The following is a 16663-nucleotide window of genomic DNA, read 5'->3' as shown; positions in this document are numbered from 1 at the left end:
TTTCTTATACTTGTGTCTTTTACTCTAGCTACCCATTCCTGTGCTCACAACCAAGACTATATCATTACCACTGACTATATTACTTCTGGGTCCTGATTTGAAGAATTACACTTACTTTTTCTTTTGCTTCGATACTAGTGATTCTTCAAACCCACTGGGACCTCCAGCCATTGACCCTACCACCTTTTCAGTACTAAAGTTTCTCTGATCCATTCTCCTTTATTTGCATGCTCATTATCTTCTCTCCCTCCCTCTCTGTCTCTCTTTCTCTCTCTTTCTATCTCTCTCACACCTCTATTTTATACCTTCTCTTTTTCTTTCAAGCCTCCAACATTTCTCTTCTCCTTTTTTAAAGCTAATGACCAAGTTTCGTATTTCTTAGAAAAAATAAGAACAGTCCTAAGCGAATGTCCATATTCTTTCACCACAAACTCTACCAATCCAAGTGCATCTCAATGTCTCTACTCTACCTTCCCTTCTGCATGAAATGTCTTTGCTTCGCTAAAACCATTATCTCTTCTTTTGTACTGGATCTCATCTCTTTTTATCCAATTAAGGACCTCACTCCTTCAGTTATCCACTGTGGCTTCCTACAACTAGATCATGCTCAAGAGCATTAAAACATGCTTTAATAGAGCCCATTCTTTATTTTTTTAATATGAAATTTATTGTCAAATTGGTTTCCATACAACACCCAGTGCTCATCCCAACAGGTGCCCTCTTCAATGCCCATCACCCACCCTCCCCTCCCTCCCACCCATCAACCCTCAGTTTGTTCTCAGTTTTGGCTCCTTCCCTCTTTAACCTTATTTTTTTTCCTTCCCCTTCCCCATGGTCTTCTGTTAAGTTTCTCATAAGTTTCACATAAGAGTGAAAACATATGGTATCTGTCTTTCTCTGTATGACTTATTTCACTTAGCATAACACTCTCCAGTTCCATCCGTGTTGCTACAAAAGGCCATATTTCATTCTTTCTCATTGCCACATAGTATTCCTTTGTGTATATAAACCGCAATTTCTTTATCCATTAATCAGTTGATGGACATTTAAGTAGAGCCCATTCTTTAAAAACAAAACAAAACAACTCCTTCACCCTATATGCCTTCTTGTATGATTGTTCTGTTTCTCCATTCATTTTATAGAAAATCTCTTCAAAAGAATAGCCTATATTCCCTATATCTACTTCCTGTCTTCCTGTTCTCTAGAACTGTCTCTAGAATCCATGACAGTCATTTATTGAGTCATCACCACTCAACAGAAAGCAATCTTATAAAATTCACCAATGATTTCCTCATTGCCAAATACAGCAAATAATTTTTCAGTCTTCATCTTATTTACTCCTTAGTAATATTTGACAAAAAATTAATATTTTTTAAAAACATTTTCTTCATTCACTTTCCGTGACACCCTCCCTTCATGGTTTTGTTTTTCTTTTGCTTATTTTTCTGGTTATTTTTACACAATTCCTTTCTGTAGCTTCTTTTCATAGATTTAAATGATGGTGTGAAAGTTTGTCCTATCTCCTGTCTCTCTCCTTTTTTTTTTTTTTTTTTTTTATAAATCCCAGACACCTGGCCTCCTTGATGTTCCCTGGGCACCCTATGCATTTTGGGGCTTTGGAGCTCTGCTACTTTCTGTTTCCTCCACTCTGGAGCATTCTTCCCTCAGAGCATCAAATACCTACCTATTCAGGCCTCTGCTCAAAATCAGTCTCCCCAAAGGACCCTTTCCTGACAATTCTATCTAAAATACTAGCCCTATTTACTCTTTACCATGGTTTCCTTTTCTCCTAAAATTTATCATAAATATATATCTGCAGAAATAAAAGTTCAGTGAGGACTTTTTCTACCTTGTTCACTGCTATATCTCTAACGTCTAAAGAGCACCTACTACATAGTTGATAATATATACATCTGTTGAGTGAATAAATAAGTAGATGAATGTCAGTCATACCTCTGCTAAAGTTTTCAGTGACTCCTCATTGCCCTGGGTATGATAATATTCCTTAGCATGGCATGAGAGACCCTCCACAAAAAAGGGTACTAACCCCAAGTGTTGTTAATACAAGTTAATACTTGTGGAACACCTAGAACAGTGCCTAACACATAATATTTAGAATGTATTAGCTATTATTAATTATTATTAAACTCTAATCCTTCTTCCCACTTACATTCTATGCCTCAGTAGCAGTTATCATTAGGTCTCCTTAAAATGTCACACCCTCTGCATTTCCCTTCCTGATTCTTTAACCCTGAGTTGGGTGCTCCTGCATTTATTGACTGGCACTGTGGCCCCGTCACTCTGCATTTCAATAGATTCTTACTTGCCTGAGCTTCAATAGATGATCTGTATCTTGAAGGCAGACACAGTTATCTCATTCAGCTTTGTAACCATGGATCTATCACAGGATGTGGCACATTAATAGTTACCTAGTAAATACCCATTTAATATAAGTGAGCTTCAGTTAATACTTCATTTAAATTGTTTCTCCCTGTAGGGTTCTCAGTACTTCAAGAGGAGCTATGCAGTGCCCAGCACAAGCAGAAAGAGGAGCAAGCTGCTTCTAAAGAAAACGAGTCCTGTGATCACCCTCCCATTGTCTCAGAGGAAGACATTTCTGTCGGTTATTCTACTTTTCAGGATTGCATCCCCAAAACTGAGGGGGACAGCTCAGCAACAGAGCTCTTTCCCCAAACTCACAAGGAGCAAGTTCAACAGGATTTCTCAGGGAAAATGCAAGACCTGCCTGAAGAGTCATCTCTTGAATGTCAGCAGGAGTACTTGTGAGTTTCAAAAGAAAGCCTGTCCAATGTAATTCCAAGAAATAAGCCAGTATGGCAAGAGTGCCAGGCATGTGCAACCGTAAATTGTTTTCAGATGGTTTTCAAATAAGCCCACCAGTAACAAGTGCCAGAACTACAGGAAAAAGAGCGAAAGATTTGAGACATAATACATTTGAGCATTGTATGGTAGATCTGCTTGAAACAACTTCCGGTTCTATGACCTTGGGCAAGCCCCAAGCCCTTTTTGGTTTCTGTTTCCACATCTCTAAGTTATAAGAATATATACCTTATTCATCTCATAGGGTCACAGGTCAAGGATACGCCTGTGAAAGCATTGTTTAAACTGTAAGATTTCATGAAGACCTCATGCTTATTGCTTATAAGACTATTGCACTTGACTTCTCTGCAGTGCTCTGTTATGTGCCAATTGTCCCATGGCTAGTTCACAGTATGAACAAGGATGCTGTAGGCGAAGCAGCCCTCAGTGTATGTCACCAAAGCATTGGGGTGGCTGACAATAAAAATAGAAACGCAACACAAATTATTCACACAGAATGAAAGACCATCAAAATAAAGTGGGATAACTTCAGAGTGGAAATACAGAGAAGTCTTCTGGAGACTTTCTGTCTAAAGGAAGCTATAGAACAGTCAGCTCAGAACTCAAGTACTGGGCTTCATAGAAGCAAATGAGAAAGAGAATTGTTTAAATGACGCTTGTTATTTCTAAGAAGGAAAACAGATGATGTGAAAGGCAAGTGTGTCCCCAGACCTGAAATCTGAGAATAGTGTGTCAGGAGATTACACCGGTAAGCGAGTTTTCTGCTGGGGTCACTGGAGCTTGAGAAGAGGGTGAAATGGGTAATAAAATCCTCTTTCTTCCACTGAGCCACTGCCTACCAACTACCTTTAGATTTTAGGGGAGAGAAGAAAGAAGAAAGAAAGAAAAATAAAAAGATGGGAAGCAAAGAGGGAATATCAGAGAGGCATTTGGGCACTTAGCATCTACAGAGTGACAGAAATTTGTAATAAGAAGTTTAAAAGCAGAAAAAGAATTTTCGTATTTAAAATTGAGATTATAAAGATTGCATTGGAGTCACTCCAAATTAAATCAGAAGAAAAAGTTTTAACTAGGTCTTTCCATCAAGTAATAATTTTCCAGAAGTATAATAAGAATCTATATTTACAATTATGATAACCATATTAACATGGGGTTTGTATATGTTTAAAAAAATTTCCCAAACTTTGATTCTTGCTTCAGAAGCCTTATTATCTACAGATCTTTGTTATATAAACCTCCTCAAATCTTCAAGATAACCTTGAGTTATCAAAGAAAAGATGAAATTATAATTTATATACTTTGGAGAGATTAAGAAATGGTAATACATTTTAGAATAATTTTTCTCTTTAGAATAGATCCATCCCAGCCAATACTAGATCAAGGAGCTGTAACTGTCTTACATACGATTTTTATTCAAATTTCATTTCTCGGCCACATATACAAAACTTATTTTGACTTGTCATGGACCATGAAGACAAGTTCCATCTTTCGTTCCAATTGCCTTGCTTCAGCAAAAGGGGAAATGCAAATGCTCTCATGGTGTAACTTGGCTTTTCCATTTCAGTGTGACAACCCCAGGGACGGAAGTGTCAGAGACTCAAAAGCCTACGGCTATATCTGGCTCTCAAAGCAAGACACCTGAGGAAATCAGTACCCCTCCTGAGGAGGAGAGGCCATACCTCCAGACTCCAACATCTAGTGAGCAGGGCGACTCTCCCATCGTACAGGAACCCGAAGAGCCCCCAGAACATAAGGAGGAGAATTCTCAGAAAACTAGCCTTGTGATAGTGGAGTCTGCTGATGACCAGCCACAGGCCCTTGAAAGGTTCGATGACGATGCAGCTTTCCATAAGGTAAGGATCTCCTCTCTTTCCTTGCCCACAGGCAGCAAAGCTACAAATCTTCCCCAGTTTCCATTTCTCTGATGGTTTATTTTTTCTCTGAAAAAAATCGACCTGGACCCTGGAAACCCCTCAATCCCCCTTTAAAACCTGGGAACCAGGGAATCTAGGAAAAAAAAAAGATACACAGTTCTAATTCTTGCTACCTGAGCATGAGCCTTAATTTTACAATTGGGAAACCCTTTTGCTAAGGAAAATGAACCCTGGAGTGAAACAGTATGCCTGATGTAGCTTTTCAGAATTGATAACCATGGGCACAAAGACTAGTGAGAGGGATTAACAGGGCCCCCAGTAAGTGCCAGCCATGGAAACTTGTGGGAGCCAGACTCTGGTTACATCTGTCTGTGCTGTCAGGTGATGAACACGCAGACTGTGGATATCAGGTGGGGTTTTCCTCCCCCCCTCCAAATTTTCCTCACTAAAGGAAGGATTATTTCCAAAATAGATCTCCTTATACCTATTTTAAGAATGACTTTGAAAAAGGACAGTGTACCTCAACTTATCGTGGTTCAGAATGTCAGAATAAGGAGCAGAAACTTACTTAAGTGTTTCCTTTGTCATTAAGGGAGCTTTGATGTTGCAAAGAGGGGTCTCTGGAGACCATCTAAGAAATTAATTTAAACGGTGTATTCTGAATCATTCCCACGCCTCAGTGTTCACTGGCGGTGTTTAAGCCCTCCTCAGAGGAATGAATCTCAGGGAAGAGGGGAGCAAGAATCTGCATTTTAAATAACTCTCTGGATGATTGTCATGCACAAAAAAGTGTGAGAATCTGTTTGGATTAAATTTAATATCTATTAAATTATATATTTGTCCTTTTAGAATTCAAAAGCATTTTTTATGTCACCGTGTTTTTAAAGCGTTAATATAGGTCTCAGTAGTAAAGAATGAGGTATAGAAAAGAACTGAAAGGTTTTGAAGAAAAGCATGATACAACATATCTGTAGGCTTAAGTCCTACATTTATTTTTGTTCACTATGAGGGTGACATCTGCTAGCAGGATTTATCTAAGATCTTAACTAAAATTAGGGGAGTTTCAGGCAAATGAGAACTGTGTCCCAGTTTTGGTAGTTATCTTAAATAATGAATTCATCCCGTGAATGGATTTTTATTTTAAGTGTACCTTTGCACAGAATTACTCATCTCCCAAATTCTCAGCTTAAATGAATTCTGGTAAAAATGTTTCAAAGATGCTATCAGGGCTTAGGAGTTACTAAATTTAGCCTGAGAATCCATTGGCTAATCGAAGTATAGATTTCAAACAATTATCTGTATAATTCATTTATTTTTTCTATGCATATAAATAAATTTTGATAAGTCATTCTGTATTCCACTTTCTATGGGCCTGTTCCATTTATTCTTGGTGAATATCCAGTTATCTCTGTGATGCTTCCTATTTTGACCCTTAATTCTCATGACCCTAACTTGAGGATCTAACTTCAGTCACTTTTCTTGCTGATCATCTTTCTAGGCAGCAGATTCCAGAATGTATTTAAAGTATACTTTGGTTTCGATTTTACATGTTTTCCTTTAGCAGAAAAGCATATAGAAATATGTCAGATATTTTAAAAAATGTTGAAAAATATCATTGAGTTTTCTTTAAAAAAAAAAAAAGTAGTATCCTGTTAGGAAAGAGTAATTCAATAGAACGCTCCCAAGATATGTTCTAATCTAAAATTGTGTTCTTAGCTCCATCTTTGACTCTGGGCCAGACCCATAAAATCAGACTGGCCTGTGCATCTTAACTTCTCTGCAAAATGAGTCTAATATTATTCATAGCCTGCCTTGTTTGTTGCCAGGGAGATGCTCAACTGGCTAGATAAGAGCTGCAGGAAATTTTGACTTTTTGCAGAAAGTTCTGCTACAAGCATAAGTTATTTCTATACCTGTGGGTTAATCATTCTAAGCCTAAGCCTGAGTGTTGAGTATTGATGGCTTACAAGTGGTGTGTGTGTGTGTGTGTGTGTGTGTGTGTGTGTGTGTGTGTTGCTTAAGTTTTGTGTTTACATTTGGTTATTTATCAGGAGTTTAAGTCCAAGAAGTAATGTGGACAAGTTGCTCGTTTCTTTTGATAGATTCTGACAGATGGGCACTCAGCTTTCAGAATTCCAGAATTGTTTTCATTCATTGAACAAAAAAGTATTCTTACCAAAGTGTGAGACAGACACACACTTGTTTGCTGTGCTGGCTTTTCTAGCAAAGCCTCCATGAATAAAACTTTCAGAAAACCGTGTGAACTAAAGCAGAAACCGGTAGTGAAGACATTCCTTAGCGTGTTAAACAAAACGATGCTTCCATGCTTCCACCAGGAGCTAACAGAGGAATTAGGTGAGCTGGAGGCCAGCTCAGATGAGGAGGCGATGGTAACTACCAGGGTTGTCCGCCGACGAGTGATTATTCAGGTACCAGCTGTTACGTTCCTGCACGTCCGGGACACTTCTGTCCCCGTAACCCTCAGAGAGTGATGCTAGCCATGAAGCCACGAGGGCTTGGCATGCTCTTTAGGTAGTGCATGGCCATTCAAAAGCAGACCCCTTCACTTAACTCTCCTAAGTTTTGTTCGTAAAAAAACAAAAAACAAAAAAAAACCCTGCAGTGGTGATGACATTGGCAGCCCACTTCCAAGAGAGCGAACAGCAAGAGAGAGACCGCTTCTTCAGTTCCACCCACCTCACCTTGCTTGTCTGTTTTTGTTGGTGTGTTTGTTTTACGCCTAACTTTGGTCCAATTCTCCTAAGCATGTTACTTCCCACCTTTTTTTTTTTTTCTTTAAAACACACTACTCGACAGGATTTGGCATCTCAGCAGTGCTTCTCAGTAGCTCCCTTCATTTTCTAACATTATAAGCACTTGGGAGTAGTTTCTCAGAATTGATGCCCGACACTGAAGTGACCGTTTTCTCTCAACTGTTTAGGGAGATGATATGCCTGACATACCCCCAGAAACAGTCACAGAAGAAGAATACATTGATGAGCATGGACACACTGTGGTAAAGAAGGTATTGTCCTAACATGGTTGATCTCAAAGCCTCCTGTTTAAAACTTATCGGTACCCCGGTACTGTCACTCAAACACAAGATACATGAATAAAATATCTTTCAGGTCACTAGGAAAATCATTAGGCGGTACGTAGCCTCTGATGGCACAGAGAAAGAAGAGGTTACAATGCAGGGAATGGCACAGGGACCCATCAGCATTGAGGAAGGAGATGGCTATTCCAAAGTCATGAAGCGCATTGTATTAAAGAGTGACACTGAACAGTCAGAGGTAAGATCATCTGATTCTCCAACCTGATTTTATGGAGAGGTCTAAAACAGAGTCAGAAGAGATGGACGCGATTGTCCATACTGGCCCCACTGCTCCCGCTTATATGGCACTCTGCTTTCAGTTGCATATTCACATGTTTCTTCATGATTTTGTGGAATTTTAAACTAACGTTCAAGGACATTTGTAGCCATTATACTCATTGTCTCTGTTTGGTCCTTCTTATTTATTCATTTTTTTAAGTTCATTTATTTATTTTGAGAGAGAGAGAGAGTGAGTGAGCAGGGGCGGGGGGGTGGGGGTGTGGAGAGAGAATCCCAAGCAGGCACTGCACTGTCAGCACAGAGCCGGATGCAGGGCTTGATCTCACAACCCTGAGATCGGGACTTGAGCTGAAATCAAGGGTCGGACGCTCAACCAACTGAGCCACCCAGGTGCCCCTGGTCCTTCTTATTTCTATTTTCTGTTTAATTCATGGCTGAGTACATAAAACAGAAATCCAAAACTGAAATTTTAAAAGACCAGAATTCCATTTGCTGGCGAGCTGTATGTCATGAAAAGACCTTGTGAAATTGTGTTGTAATGCTTGTGCCCGGGCAGCATAGCAGTCTTCTGTAGGGCACTGGAGATAAATATTTGATATTTAAACTTCTGCATTTCAGTCACTAAAGCCAGGATCCAGAAACTCCTTGATTTATAGTTTTACTTCTTTCTGTTCTACTTCCCTCTCTGAGGAACGTTTACTCCCTTTGACATATCATTGGTGACACACTCACTGTTTTGCATTCATTCACATCCTCAGAAGTTTATTATCGCACCCACAGTTTCTCTAGAAATCTACTTTTTCAATTTTTCATATCTTTGAGAGTTCCTCTTTTGGGGTTTAATTTTATCTTCATAAAATCAAAACCATTTAAACATGGGGGACAAGAGAGTTCATGCTCAGGTTGTCATGTCGCTGAGGAATCAGTTATTCATAATACTTCCGGACAGATTTTCGTTCAGCTGATTAATGAGTGGTGGGTTTGGTGCTGTGTGTATAGAGTCATTATATAGGCATTACCAGTTGATTATAGGCTTTTTTCTTTCTTTTAGTACCTGCTTCTCTTTTCCAAAATACTATTTTCCAGAAGGCCTATGTATACCATTTTAAGGTTTTGGGGTTTTGTTTGTTTGTTTGTTTGTTTTTACATAGAAAAATCCATCACTGTTACATTTTGGCAGTCAGAAACTGTGTTATCATGTGTCCTTCATTCATTAGGTAACTTTGTCTGAGCCCAGCATTTTGTCCAGTACCTCACAATTTCAGGCTGAACCAGTGGAAGGCCGTAGAGTCAGCAAAGTTGTTAAAACAACTATGGTACATGGAGAAAGGATGGAGAAACATCTGGGTGATTCTAGTTTAGCCACTGATCTTCCTTCAGCCAAAGATGACTTTGAAGAGGTATAGAAGCATTATCACTTTTATGTTTTTGTGTTGTGTGTTTTGTGCTTGCTTTGTGTTTAAAAATAAAAGGATTTACCATTATGTCATTCCATATATGTATTCATGGAAGGGTGCAGAATAATTCAAGAGAGTAGAGTTGCTGTTTGAATAACTTGTACAGTGAGGTAACGTTTTCTCAACTTGTGGTATCCACAAAGCGACAAGTTCTGTGTCATCTTAAATGCTTTTAAAAGTCTAGATGACCAGGATTCGCTTCAACTGAATCAGAATCTCCGGAGTTAGGTCACAATTGTACATCTTGCTTAGATGCTCCAGAAGTGACTTTAATTCTTTAATTAGTGAGAGAGAGAGAGAAAGAGAGAGAGAAAGAAAGGAAGGAAGGAAGGAAGGAAGGAAGGAAGGAAGGAAGGAAGGAAGGAAAGAAAGAAAGAAAGAAAGAAAGAAAGAAAGAAAGAAAGAAAGAAAGATTGATTGTGAATTATCTCTAGTAGCTAATGCTCTCAAATATTTCCAAAGATAGGCATTAATGAAAACTCTGATGTATTTTAAACCTAGATATAAAACAAGCATTTATAATTATTTAAGTTCTGATTTTCAGTAATTAGGAAATGGGTCCATAGGGACAGATCCACACTAGGATTAAAAAAATCCCAAAATTCTGAAAACCAATACAAATTTTGTAGGTTAATAGCAAGCTAACTTGGCAGTAAAACAATGTGAGCTGATATGGAGTTATAATGACATGGAGAGTCTTTTGGTCCTACCTAGACTGAATATTCATATGTTTTGCTGTGGATATATTTATGCGTTTGATTAGTAGATGCTGTCCCTGCCCCATCAGAGGTATTCAAATATACAGCATATATATCATACTACCTTTCTAAAATCCAAAAGGGAAAATATTCTGAATTCTGAGATACATCTGGCCCCAGGGGTTTTCACTAAGGGATTGTAGGGCATATGCAAACATCTACAAAACATTTTTTTGCTATTGAGACATTTTGAAGTTAAATGTTATATGTGCATTCTCTTCTACACCCACAATGTGCACTGAGATTATATATGGGAATGCATTGGGATATGAAAAGCATACCTTATTTAAATACTTTTAAGGACAGTATTTTGACCTTGTATAATCAAAAGGTGAATTATGTGAGTTGTACGCTTTGGGCTTTATTCATTTGCTGCTTGTTTTTGCCTCTGATCATTATATTCATCATTAGAGTCTCCACCGGAGAAAGAGGGGGGATGAGGTGTGGAGGAAATTAAAAGTCAATCGGTACAGATGCTATTTACCAACATTTATAAGTAATACAATACATCTCCCTCACAAATGGGAGAGATGTAAATAAAACTCAGTATTTACATTTGTTCCTAGGATTGTTTTTATTTCTGCTTTCAAGCATATCTTTTTATGGTATCAATTAAGCAAAGTAATAGATTTTTTTTTTAAGTCCATGGCTCATGGTGGGTTTTGTCTTATTTTCTTTTTTCTTCAGGCTTTGAGCTATACAGGTAGCCACATGAAAGTGCACTTACCCAGTTTAGTAGAGAATGAGATTCTGAAAGAGGATGGATCAGTAATTAAAAGGTTTGGGTTAGCATGGGGTTATGCTCTGCCTACTAACACCTTGACTTTTTTTTCCAGTTGTAAGAAAAACAGAGCCCCTACCTCTGCCCTAACGTCCCTTGGGAATTACCAAGTCTGTCTACGTTGTCCGCTTTGCCAAGCGGTAGATCTGTCAGTGTGTCAAACCTGTAGTGTCCTCTTGACACTTTGAAAATGATACCAAGGCTTGAGGGGAACTGAGACACCTGTTCACACAACCACTCCCTGGGTTTTAACAAGTCATCAGTTTCGTTAAGGCCAACTGGCTAGAATATTCCATTGTGTTGACAGATTTGGAGCACATTTGGAAAGGAAACCAATCAGCTGCTCACGGATTAATCTTGTGACCAGCTACCTTCAGCTCAGTCGTACCGAATCATAATGCCGAGTGGCACATGCTTTGGGGTTTTGTTTTTGTTTTTAAGCTGCTTCCAAAATCTTTAAGTTGTTTCATGATCTTGCATGCGAGTGGCAAATAACATGAGCATGAGTTGGATACCCACAAACCTGATTGTAAATGCTGAAACCAGGGATTTTAACAAGTTAAGAAAGGGCCACAAAAGAAGTAAGTGGCTCATTTTTGTGCCTGAGGAAAGAGACAAGCTGTGACGCTCTGTCGTCCCTATCACCTACTTGATGCGTGATTGTCAGCAACATTGCCTTGTCTCCTGGCCTTTCTCTCTAGTCCCCTCTCTCTTTGGTCCTTTAGCAGCACCATGCTAAAAAAGTGTCCTCAGCTTCTCAGTGAAAAGACACAATGGAAATTCAAGTTACTATTGTTCTTTTCGCTTCATTGTAAAGAAGAAAAAGATTGTCATTTATAGTACTCTACAGAGCTATTTTCAGCCTGCAGAACATAATAATTAGAACAGCGAATTAAAGGTTCTGTCACAATTCCGCCCTCCAATCACATGTGAAAAACAGCAGCAGCTAAGAATTTAAAAGAGTGTAATTGCTCAGGGAACTTTAAAAATGCCCCGTGAATTAAGGATAAAGTACTTTTTATATGCTGAATTTTTACGTCTTTTATTCAGTTATGCAGACAAAGCCACACAAACCAGGTACACCCTAACATCATGAGATCTTTACATTGGGATAGATTTAGAGACCATCTAATCCAAACTTCTTAATTACTGCTGGTGAATTTGAAGCCAGGGATATGGAGCAACTCAATTAAGTTGCACAGCTATTTAGTTCCGGAACTGTATTTGTCAGTACACCGCTTTATCTTGTATGTTGCAAAGATATTTTATCATCCCCACTGCTCCCCTGAATACACATAAGTAAATTCATTCCACTGCTTGAGTTACATGCATACACATGCTCATAAGCACATTCATCTATGATATCTGCACAAAATATCAGGGATTGTCCTGTGATAGAAGCTTATTCACCGCCTCTCCCCCCTCCCCCCCACCCCCCAACACAGCCACACCAGTGCCACGAAGGCTGCTATTAGCTCTTGGCAGAAATAATCAGATATTTGCCTTTTCGGAGAAGAAAAATATTATGGGTGCTGAATCGTGAGAAAAACACAATCTCATTTCAACCACTGGAACAAAATTGGACCTTTTTTATCAAGAGGAACAAATTTAAGTTTGCTTTCAGATACAAAATAATTCATGTGGTGTCAAAGGAAGGAGAGAATAAGAAAACATGAGAAGAAGGAAGAAGGAGACAAAGATGCCCAAAAGAAAACCTGAAAGTATTTTGGCTAAAATAAGTTTTTTTTTTTTTTTTAAATCAGGAGTATCTTAAATGCATAGCAGTATGAGAAGGTAGAATAATGAAAACTCAGGATGATCTTAAAGGCATGACAGTGCAGAACCTCTAGCATGTGAACACTAGGAATCCATTAAGAAAAATGCTGGGGTAAAGCTAAGAAAACTGCTCTTCTGTGGTTTTAAGTGAAGATGCATGGCATCATGGTTACGGATTCAGGCTCTGGAATCCTTGAGTCTTGGCCTCACTTCATACTAACTGTGTTACTTTGTATTTGGAACATCGCTTAAAATCTCTGCAATTTGTTTTCCTTATTTATTACAATCATAGTGCCTGGCACATAAAAATGTTCACCACATATTTACAGAATGAATAATTCTATTGAGAAGTAGATGGAAGGACAGAGAATGAACAAATTACAGTTTAATAATTTTCAAGTAGGGATACAGGAAAATAGTACTAAATACCACAGTACATCATAGCCCCTTTTGTCAAGTAATCATTAGGAGGGAGCCAAGAAAGCACTAGTCAGTGGCATAGAAGACCAAAAATGGGCAAAGTCCTGGAAATCTGAGCAGATGGAGGAAGGATCTGTGTCTCAGTGTTTTCTCTCTCTCCTCTCTCTTCCCTACCGTCTCCAGATGAAGTTTCAAGGCTGGGGCAGTCCTCATCTCTCATTGGTATTCACCTTCCTCTATGTTGATAGAATAAGATTCCCATTTTTAAAGATCTAGGTCTCGTGGAAAAGTTTTCCTAGAACATTTCCCAGAACAGGATGCAACTCTAAGGATTAAGCTGACAGCTGAGGTGTTTTCAGAAAATCAAAAACTATTTTTCCTAGCCTGTCAAAAAGTACATATGGAATCCCCGTTTCGGGATGTGCCAAGCGCTTTCAAATCAGTGCACCTTAAACAAACATGAATGATTGTATGGTTGCTTTTGGAGAGAATCTTATGAAAGCATGGTTTTATTTCTTTGAAATAGTTCTGAAAGTTTTAAAAAATATTCTTTGTTCCAAAATACTTTAAAACATTTCATGACTTACGTCAGATGGGAGAGGCCATGTTTAAAAGAGAGAGGTGGAAAGAAGGCTGCAGATGTTAAACTAATAGCTCAGTCTAGAAGTATCCAGAGGTAGCACAGTGAAGTATTTTCCTGTCACAGTGATCACTCCCACCCCAAAGGTGGTGGCTGCCTTGTAGTGAAGAAAGTATAATTCTCTCTTGTCTGCTTTCCTCCAGGACGACAATGAGTAAAGCCAGTACACAGAAGAGGGCTGTGGTGAAGGACCAGCATGGAAAACACATTTACTTGGAGCACCTGGAGGATGTACCAGAAGCACTAGACCAAGATGACCTCCAGCGCGACCTCCAGCAACTCCTTCGGCATTTCTGCAAGGAGGACTCGAAGCAAGAGGCCAAATGAGGGGCTGCCCTGTCCTCACACCAGAAACCACACATCCACTCGATATGCAACTTCCCGTTTCACTAGCAGAGCGACCTAATGGGATACCCTGACACTTCCACTTTTAGCAAAAACACTGCATTTTGTTTTAGTTTTTCCCCATCCTCTTTAACTGTAAGCTAATTTGTGACCAAAGATAGCATCCTTCAGTCTGGATGCTGTATCCACTACTTTGTTGTGTCTGTGCTAAACTGGAAACTGGCCACCTCCGTCGTTCTTTGCTTCTGCACAAGCTCCATGAAAATCCATCGATCAGAAGAACTTCACCTACAGACCTCTTCAAGTGTTGATGTATAGGAATCCTTCCAAGGGATATCCTTGTACAATGTATATAGCTAAAATGCTCAGATGAACAACATATTAAAATTAAAACCACTGCCTATCATAACTACACTGGGCATCATGGAAATAAAAGGCCTCTAGAAATTGCTGAACAATGGTTAATTAAGATATTGCTAACACAATCGAATGATAATACAGTTCTACTGCAAAAGAAGCACTTCAGACCTACCATGTCCTTAGACCTTCCAGAGTAGCCATTGCTCCTAGTTAAAGATGGGTTAATGACCTCAAGGGACTATCCTAACTAAGCACTTATTGCTGGTGCTGGCCAGCCTTGATTTATGATTCTCCAACAGCCACTCTGAGGGAGGGGAGAAGGGGAGCAGAAGGCAAAAGGAGTGAAACAATGAGGTATTCAGCTGCTAGCAGCTACATCCTGTGGCGTTCTAGCATCTTCAGGTCTTTTGGATTTTGGACACATTGGCAGGGTATTTTAAAAGCTATAACTACTGTACTTTTCCAGTTTTCATTGCTGCTTTAGCAAACCACGCTGTCTTATTGGTGGTACTTTCTTCTGGCCACTGCACTGTAGATAATTCATTGGAAACAAGATTTACCCACTACGCAAAAGGTTAAACTCCTTCACCATGCTGGAGTGTTTTTTCCCCCCCCCTCCGGGTTTATATCTTCTCTAATACCTGCATGTAGCATTTAAAAATCAAAACCACAGTCAAAACTTCTCTTCTAATCACACTGATGGTTTTCATTCTTCTGACCCTGAGCAAGCACTTTTCACTTTTCAGCTAGGTCTGTTTTTTAGCTTGCAGACAAGGTTGAGAAATCCTTACAAATTGGGTTTTGGTTAAAATTTTTGATTTATTTATTTGAAATCCAAACTCCCTTGGAAACTCTTAAGTGCATTTGTGCACTTTTTTGTTTGTTTCAAAGAAGGAACTTTAATCATCTGAGTGATTTCCATGTCCTAATTCCTTATTCCTCTAGTGGTTGAAGCTGTGTAGCATTTTAACATATATATATATTCACAAATATATTCATATAAACAGTATACATTTTGAATCAGTTATTTGTTAAAGAAAAGTATATTCGATGAAGATGAAATTAAAAAAAAAAAAAAGAGTCTATCCTCCAGGGATTGAACATTTTCCAATTCTATCTGGTCTTTTCCTGTTGTGCAAAAATGACTCATTGCTCCGAATGTCAAAAACAAAAGTGACAAACAATGGCACTTCATCATTTCAAGTAGTGTTGCCAAGGGCGCAAATTTCCTGGGAGGGAGATTTCCCATAAGCCAAATCTCTTAAGCCTCAAATGCTAGCACTTTTTGGCAGTTGGATAGGAAATAAAGCTTTTTTGGCAGCCAAAATGAGAGAGGCTGATGGTGAAACTTTTTGAGACACACCATGGCCTTCTTGTCAGAACCTTCACTGGAGCTCAAGAAAAGCATTTCTGTTGTGTTATTTGCAGTGCAGATGATGTCTGTGTAACAACATAATGGTTATTCACCTTTTTTTGGTTTTGATTTTTGCTGTGTAATCAAAAAACTTGAATACTGTGAGAAGAAGTGAATTTTCAGTTGATGAATCAGCATCTTGTTCCCATGGTGATAACACTAATTGAATATATCTATGAGGGCATGTATTAGTTAATGGAAAAAAAAATACAACACTAACAATACATAGCTGCAAATGTGTACAATGGCTGATTTAATTAAATAAAATGTACAAGTGTTAAATGTGGCAACAGTGATTTATTCTTCTTTATCACTTAATCTGTGATTTCAGGAGCTAAGACATTATTAAAGAGATGCGATACATTTAAAGCCAAAAAAGACACAAATTGCCCTTTTCCTTGTAGTTTTTATTTAGTAGCTGAAGATGCTACATGCCCAACACTGTGTTAAGCACGGAGATGAGCAGAAAGATTTTGTCCTTGCTCTCAAAGAAATTTGTATTGTGTTTGTTATGCAAAAGGAGAAAAACAGGGGCGCCTGGGTGGCTCAGTCGGTTAAGCGGCCGGCTTCAGCTCAGGTCACGATCTCTCTGTCTGTGAGTTCGAGCCCCGCGTCGTGCTCTGGGCTGATGGCTCAGAGCCTGGAGCCTGCTTCCGATTCTGT

The 16663-nt window shown here is 38.9% G+C and overlaps 1 protein-coding gene across 2 annotated transcripts in view; it reads left to right on the top strand.

Moving 5' to 3' along the window:
* ANK2 (ankyrin 2) overlaps positions 1 to 16286 on the top strand; it is a 244114-nt gene extending 227828 nt beyond the window's left edge. For both annotated transcript variants that reach the window (XM_042935661.1, XM_042935662.1), the window contains 8 exons: positions 2498 to 2783; positions 4406 to 4694; positions 7052 to 7144; positions 7657 to 7740; positions 7844 to 8008; positions 9267 to 9449; positions 10952 to 11043; positions 14025 to 16286. In XM_042935661.1, the coding sequence (XP_042791595.1) occupies positions 2498 to 2783; positions 4406 to 4694; positions 7052 to 7144; positions 7657 to 7740; positions 7844 to 8008; positions 9267 to 9449; positions 10952 to 11043; positions 14025 to 14208 (1376 nt within the window). In that variant the 3' untranslated portion in view covers positions 14209 to 16286. The remainder of the gene's footprint in view (positions 1 to 2497; positions 2784 to 4405; positions 4695 to 7051; positions 7145 to 7656; positions 7741 to 7843; positions 8009 to 9266; positions 9450 to 10951; positions 11044 to 14024) is intronic.
* The last annotated feature ends 377 nt before the right edge of the window (positions 16287 to 16663 follow it).

Source organism: Panthera leo, chromosome B1 (assembly GCF_018350215.1).
Source record: "Panthera leo isolate Ple1 chromosome B1, P.leo_Ple1_pat1.1, whole genome shotgun sequence".
Classification (NCBI taxonomy): Eukaryota; Metazoa; Chordata; class Mammalia; order Carnivora; family Felidae; genus Panthera; species Panthera leo.
This window is presented reverse-complemented; position numbering and strand designations above follow the sequence as displayed.